A 7,850-nucleotide genomic window follows, 5' to 3' on the forward strand; every position below is an offset into this window, starting at 1 on the left:
GAATAAATCATGTCTTTCCCTATAATGGTTGTGTCACAATAGGGATCGATTTTGGTACTATTGAAGAATTTTATTCATATTGGTTGGTTTCATAAAATTGGTTTTGGAGTAATAATTAGCATACACGTATCAAAGTCAAACTTAACTTTCAACATGAGTACATTTTGCTAGATATATCATCATATCAACTATGTTAATTTTATGGACAAGCATTTTGGTTTAAAATTATGCTGATTTACATTTGTAGTAACATTCTTAAAGTTCTGTGATATACAGGATTTCTATTTTTATTTTTGTTTTATGTTGTTTTTTTTTTTATAGCAAAATGCCAAAGCAGAAGAGCCGAACAAGAAGAAAGAAAGGCTGCTCCACAAAACCTTGAAGATGTTCAAAATTTAGTGGAGGAACAAAGTGAGATACCACCACTATACAGGCCACCAGTGCGGAGACGCAATACAAGACGAGCAGTTCCTGAAACAATTACCGAACAGCCAACAGCAAATGACATTGCTGATGCTTTATTCCGACAGTTTGAAAGTTCCGGCGTGCAACTGGTAAAAGACAATACAGTAGTTTCAATTAATGACTTAACTGGTATGTTGTCGTCATCATCCACACAACCAGTAAATTCAACAAATAATGACTCTCAGGGACAAATGTTAGCTGTCTTCCAACCGCCATTGTCTTCAGATCCTAATTTTAACACGTCTTCTGATGGTGACCTGTTAAACTCGAACTCGTATGACGAGAATCCTTATGCTTGTGACATTTTGAGACATTCAATACCTTTAGACTATCATGTCAGCAGTAAGGTTAAATCTGATGTTTGGTGTGATAATTATGTAAATTTTGCTTTATTATTACCTTCTAACATTGATGATACATGTAATGAATCAACATTATTTGAGAATTTGAATATAACAATTTCAAATAGGAAGTCTAACAAAGAGCTTTTGTCCTTGGGTTTCCAAGCCGCTAAAGTATATGATGAGAAATTTAGAAAGATAAGAAAAATTTTAGGGTTACAATGGGATCAAATCAATGATGAACTTTGGCGATCTGCTGCTTTATATGAAAGACAATCTGATTTTGCAGGTCAAAATAAGAAGTCGTATGCTAAAACCTCAAACTCAGGCCCAAATTCTTTTCAAAGGAGGGCCCAGCATCAGTATCAATTCCCAAATGGCTATTGCTGGGCCTTCTGTAAATCAGGGGAATGCACAGCAAAGTTTTGTAAACTCAAACACCAATGTGTACACTGCAGCAAGAAACACTGTACCCTTACATGTCCAGAGCAAAAAGGAAAACAGGCAAACTTTGTCAAAACTTCCAACACCAATAAAGGTTGAAAATTTAGAACATTTTTTAGTAGGTTATGAAACCCAGTTGAAAGATAAATTGATTCATGGTTTTTCTTTTGGATTTTCAATTAATTCTTGTTTTTCTACATCCCTTAATTAGAAGATTTTTCCTCCAAATCATAAAAGTGCAAGGGAAAATTATCATGTTGTGCAATCGAAACTGAATAAAGAGATTGAAGCAGGAAGAGTTAAGGGTCCATTTACAAAGCCCCCTTTCCCTCTTTTTGTATGCTCCCCTTTGGGTTTAGTTCCAAAAAAGGAACCCAATTCTTATCGATTAATACATGATTTGTCGTCTCCTAAGGGTGACTCTGTAAACTCTGGTATTTCCCCAGAATTTTCGGCTGTACAATACCAAAACATTGAAACAGTCATACATTTAGTCCAATCTTATGAATCAAACTGTCTAATGTCCAAAACCGATATTGAGCATGCATTTCGCTTAATTCCAATAGCTAAAAAAGATCATCATCTGTTAGGTTTTCATTGGGACAAACAGTTTTATTATGATGTATCCCTCCTCACAGGGGCTTCGTCCTCGTGTCAGTTATTTTAGGCTTTTTCTACAGCCCTCCACTGGATTTTGAATGCTAAATTTCAAATATATGGGGTATCAAACCTGCTAGATGATTTTTTCTTTGTCGGAAAAGCTGGCTCAAATGAATGTTATAGTGCATTACAAACTTTTCTGTTTCTTGCTGATAAATTGGGGGTACCCATCAAATCAGAAAAAACACAACTCCCTACTACTTGCATTACTATCTACGGTATTGAAATTGATTCTACTCAGATGGTAGCTCGATTACCTATGGAGAAAATAGAAAAAAGTTTGCAATTATTAAGTAAATACAAATGTAAACGCAGTATCTCACTCAGAGAATTGCAATCCTTATTGGGTCTTTTAAATTTTGCATGTGGAGTTATCATACCTGGGAGAGCCTTTTTACGTAGGCTTTTTGATCTGACTATAGGTCATACATCTCCTCATTATAGAAACAATCTGAATTCTGATGCAAGATTAGATCTTAAGTTATGGTACAGTTTTATTGAAAAATACAATGGTAAATCTTGTTTTTTATTCAAAGAATGGGTTTCATCAGATTTTTTAAAACTGTTTTCTGATGCTGCAGGTACTTATGGTGGTTTTGCTGCAGTTTTTGGCAGCAAATGGTTTTCAGGGAAATGGCCACCGGAGTTAATTGATTTACGCATTACAGTGAAAGAACTTTTCCCGATTGTGTTAGCTATTGATATATGGGGCCCTCTATTAGCAAACCATAAAATACTGTTTTTAACAGATAATTCAGCTGTTGCTGAAATTATAAATAAGACATCATCTCAGGAAAAGAATATTATGATACTAATCCGAAGATTAGTGTTAGCTGCATTAAAGTACAATATCTATTTTAGAGCCAAACATATTCCTGGGAAAACAAACGTTATTTGTGACTTGTTGTCTCGTTTCTCATTTCAGGAAGCTCATCAGATTGCTCCTTGGTTAAGCCCAACTCCTGTGGCCATTCCACCTCAATTTTTGCATCTATGACTGATAAGCTTGTTAGTGCATCATTATCTGCTGCTACTCAGTCATCATATAATAGAATGCTAAGTGTGTATTCAAATTTTTGTCAGAAATATTTTCCAGGAGTTAATGTACTTCCATCTACTCATGTCATGGTTGCTCATTTTATTTCACATTTATTTATTCAAAATTATCAACCATCTACAATTGCGTCTTACATATCAGCCATCAGTTTTATGCATAACATTAAGTTCTTACAGGATCCAACAGACACATTTTTTATTAAAAAAATGTTAAAAGGTACAAAACAGTTGAGACATTCTGTTGATACACGGCTGCCAATAACTTATGACATTCTTGTAAAATTGGTTAAAGCTTTACCAAAAGTAATAGTAGGCATTTATTATCAAGTTTTTTTAAAAGCTATGATGTCTACAGCTTTCTTTTGTTTCTTAAGGATTGGAGAAATTGCAGTTAAAACTGAGTCTGAAATCTATAGAGTAATTCAAAGGGAAGATATAAAGTTTGAAAGAGTAAATGGTCATGTGAGCAATATGACAATTACTATGAAGTTCTACAAACATAGTAATCTACAGAGTAAGACATTATCAATAGCTAGACGTCCTGAAAATTATCTATGTCCTGTTAAAGCTTCAATAAAAAGTTTGCTTAATTTCGTAGGATTAGACACTATTTTTTATAAAGGTCACAGTTTCCGAATTGGAGCTGCGACGTCTGCAGCTGCCAGAGGTGTGCCGTTAGCCTTGATCCAAAGCATGGGTAGATTGAAGTCGAACGCTTTTCAACATTATATTCGACTTGATAATTTTCACACTTAGATTTAATTTAATCTCAGTCGTTTACTAAGTATTTTGGTAGAGGTCAACATGGCTTGCTTTACCTTATTGTGATTTTTTGTATTTATTTTTAGAGAGGTCAACATGGTTTGCTCTGCAAATTTAAGTTTTTTATTTCCGTCATTCACTATATGTTGGTATTTATTTGGTTAGTAGAGGTCAACATGGCTTGCTTTATCTTTTCTTACAAGTTTAATTATCAATAATTATTTGTATACTTATATATCATTTCTTTTTTGTTTTGTTTTGTTTTGTTTATAATATGTGTTATTATTTTTGTAGAGGTCAACATGGTTTGCTCTACACTTTTACTGAAATTCTAATGTTAAAAAGTGTATATTTTATTCAATTTTGGGTGTTTTTTGTTGAGGTCAACATGGCTTGCTCAATTTTCTAATTCTGGAGTTCCTAAGTTGAATACAGAGTCCTCGGTTGGGGATCCCTCTTGGGATTTGTGGTACTTTTTCAACCCCACCTTTGCTTATTAAAGTCATTGTCATTTATGCAGTACTATTATAATTGTTAAGATGTAAGTTGCATTTTAAATTAATTTCTGAATAAATGACATTTTACTCAACTTGTATTTTATTAACAGCAAACATAGCTCAGACTCTTTGATCTAGGTCATTTATACAAGGTTTTCTCGTTGTTATCTGTGTCAAGGAACATTAGCTGACAAAAAAGATTTTATGAGAACTGCATACTCTGTAAAACATTCTGAAACTGATTAGTTGTTAAAATTGTAACTGGATATTTGATTGAAATTTTGTTGAGAGACAGTGATGAACGAATCCCTTTTATAATTCAATTTTGAGCAATGGTAACATGCATATTATTTGATATGACTATAGTAGAAGTTGTGTTTAAAGGATAATAGGAAAACGTAACAGACAGAATAGTCCATACAAACATTAAAAAGAAACCTACTCATGACGGCAACTTATGTTTACCATTTCAAGATTGTTACAAACATGTCAGGAACAGTTTCAAGCAGTGATGGTGTCTAAAATAAAAATGAGATTTTTCTCAGATTTTGCACAGTTGATCCCGACAATATGGGTATTTAAAAGATAAAACAGAAAAAATCGGAGAGAGGATAAACCGGTCGTATGAGAGACATATATGAATCTAACAAAACAAATATTTTAGACTATTTTTCAAAGAAATAAATAGTAACCATTTAAGGTTAACGTCGTATTTACATTTAAAACAGATAAAATAAATTACTCATATTTTTCAGATGAAGTACTTATATAATAAAGTTAATACAAAAAAAATGTAGGTCACCGTGTAAATCAGACAGAAAAATAACAATTTTGTTTTGTTACTATGGATGCTGTTTAGCCTAATCTTCAAAATATTCAATTCAGAGATAAATATTGACAAAAATCAGAGATTGTCAATATACTTTGTGGACTCAAGACTAATTACATAGATATGGAAAAGCACAATAATACTTTAATATCACCGGCTATCCACGAAATGTTTCACCGACTGAAAAACAGGTGCAAATATGTAATTTGCAAGGAAAGTATCAAGAATGAGCAAATCTTCTATATTTAAATATTCTTAGCCACAATAATGACAGAAGTTTCCACATTTTTAAATGACTAGTGTTCTATAAAGTCTTGTTATTAAGAGCACCACCATGATATATGATTTAAAAGAGATATTTATCATAAATGATAGATACAAATAAATTATCGCATTTACCTGTTCAGTTCCACAGTTCGACTGTTTTAGTTCTTTTCACCACAAATCAAAGTAATTACTTGCTTTTAGGGTAGATTTTTTAAGACCGTTAGGCTGCGTATAATGCTTATATTCATTTTGTTTGAACTTTGGTGAACACATGTACATTTTATCTATAGCACTTACATGCAAATCACATCTCATATTAATCAAATTTCATACTGAGAAGCCTGTCAAATTGTGATAAATGTCTTTATCGACTGGTTTACCGCATATTTTCGCTATTGTTGCATGCTCAAATTGGAAATTTTTCAGTTATCAGTTACTCCATAAGTGAGTGAGAAATGATAATACCCAAAAAACTTTTTCCTTATAAAACCGGTGTAAAAATATCATTTAAAAGATAACTTTTTGTCAATCTGTCAATGTGTGCTAGACAAACATTCTCATATAACAGTTAAGCTGGATAAGTTAAAATAAAGATTAAACAAAGGAAATGAGATGTCTATCTGTATAAGTAAATTGTTTTAAATTTATTGGTATCAAACTTCACCTGGCAAGTTTTAATGTCAATTAACTACATGTCTTTATAAAATGGAGAATGGAAATTGAGGATATATCAAAGAGACAACAACCCAATCAATGCCAATGAGCTGATAACAGCCAAGGTTTCACATGACCGAAAGCATAAACGATAACAAAAAAATACTGATCAGTTAGTTACAAGTATTGTGACATGATTTAAATATAACTCATCGTAGCTATAGATACCAGGACTACATTTTGTATATACGCCAGACACGCGTTTCGTCTACAAAAAAGGCTCATCAGTGACGCTCAAATCCAAAAAACTTTAAAAGGACAAATAAAGTACAAAGTTGAGAAGCATTCAGGATCAGAATTCCTAAAAGTTTTGCCAAATCCAGTTCATGTAATCTATGCCTGAAGTAGAAAAGCCTTAGTAGTGATGTACTGTTATACCACTGTCCCTGGTTAGGGGAGGGCTGGGATCCCACTAAAATGTTTAACCTTGCGACAGTATGTATGTATGTGCCTGTCCGATGTCAGGAGCCTGTAAATTCAGTGGTTGTCGTTTGTTTATGTGTTACATATTTGTTTTTCGTTAATTTTTTATATATATAAGGCCGTTAGTTTTCTCGTTTGAATTGTTTTCTAATGTCATTTCGGGGCCTTTAATAGCTTACTATGCGGTATGGGCTTTGCTCATTGTTAACGGCTGTACAGTGACCTATCTTTGTTTATATCAGTGTCATTTTTAGCTCACCTGGTCCAAAGTGCCAAGTGAACTTTTCTCATCACTTAGCGTCCGTCGTCCGTTGTCAAAAATCTTCTCCTCCGAAATTACTGTGGCAAATTGAACCATACTTTCCCACACTCATCATTGGGGTATCTAGTTTAAAATTGTGCCCGATGACCTGCCAAACCATCCGAGATGGCTGCCATGGCTAAAAATAGAACATAGGGGTAAAATGTATATTTTGGCTTATAACTCTGAAACCAAAGCATTTAGAGCAAATCAGTTGTAAAATTGTTTATCAAGTCAAAATCTATGTGCCCTGAAATTTTCAGAAGAATCGGACAACCGGTTGGGGGTTGCTGCCCCTGAATAAGTAATTTTGCCGTTTTCGGTTATTATCTTGAATATTATTATAGATAGCAATAAACTGTAATCAGCAGTAATGTTCAGCAAAGTAATATCTACAAATAAGTCAAAATAACAAAAATGGTCAGTTGACCCCTTATCATTATTACGGTATCTAGTTTAACATATGTGTGCGGTGACCCAGCCAACCAAGCAAGATGGCCGTCATGGCTAAAAATAGGAACATAGGGGTTTAATGTAGATTTTGGGTTATAACTCTGAAACAAAAGCATTTAGAGAAAATCTTACTGGGGTTTTAGTTGTTTATCAAGTCAATATCTATGTGCCCTGAAATTGTCAGATGAATTTGACAACTGGTTGTTGTGTTGCTGACCCCAATTTGTAAAATTTTGCCGTTTGTGGTTATTATCTTGAATACTATTATAGATAGAGATAAACTGTAAACAGCAATAATGTTCAGCAAAATGGTCAGGTGATCCCTTAATAAATTTTGGTAAGTTTTTACAAAATATTTTCCTCTGTAACTAAAGGGACAAGCTCATTACAGATAGAGACAATTGTACGTAGAAAGAATGTTTAGTAAAGTAAGATCTACAAACACATCACCACCACCAAAACACAATTTTGTCATAAATCCATCTGTTTCCTTTGTTTAATATGCACATAGACCAAGGTTAGCGACACAGGCTCTTAAGAGCCTCTAGTTGTCTCTTGTGGACGGTTGTCTCATTGGCAATCATACCACATCTTCCTTTTTATATAAAACAGCACTTTAATATACAGTATGTAATCAA

The 7,850-nt window shown here is 33.4% G+C and overlaps 1 protein-coding gene across 1 annotated transcript; it reads left to right on the forward strand.

The window, feature by feature from the left end:
* The first annotated feature begins 2,151 nt into the window (after window positions 1-2,151).
* Window positions 2,152-2,907, forward strand: LOC139526771 (uncharacterized). The gene has a single exon (XM_071321938.1). The coding sequence runs from the start codon at window positions 2,152-2,154 to the stop codon at window positions 2,905-2,907; it is 756 nt and encodes a 251-aa protein (XP_071178039.1).
* The last annotated feature ends 4,943 nt before the right edge of the window (window positions 2,908-7,850 follow it).

The sequence above is a fragment of the Mytilus edulis genome, chromosome 6 (assembly GCF_963676685.1).
Source record: "Mytilus edulis chromosome 6, xbMytEdul2.2, whole genome shotgun sequence".
Taxonomy (NCBI): Eukaryota; Metazoa; Mollusca; class Bivalvia; order Mytilida; family Mytilidae; genus Mytilus; species Mytilus edulis.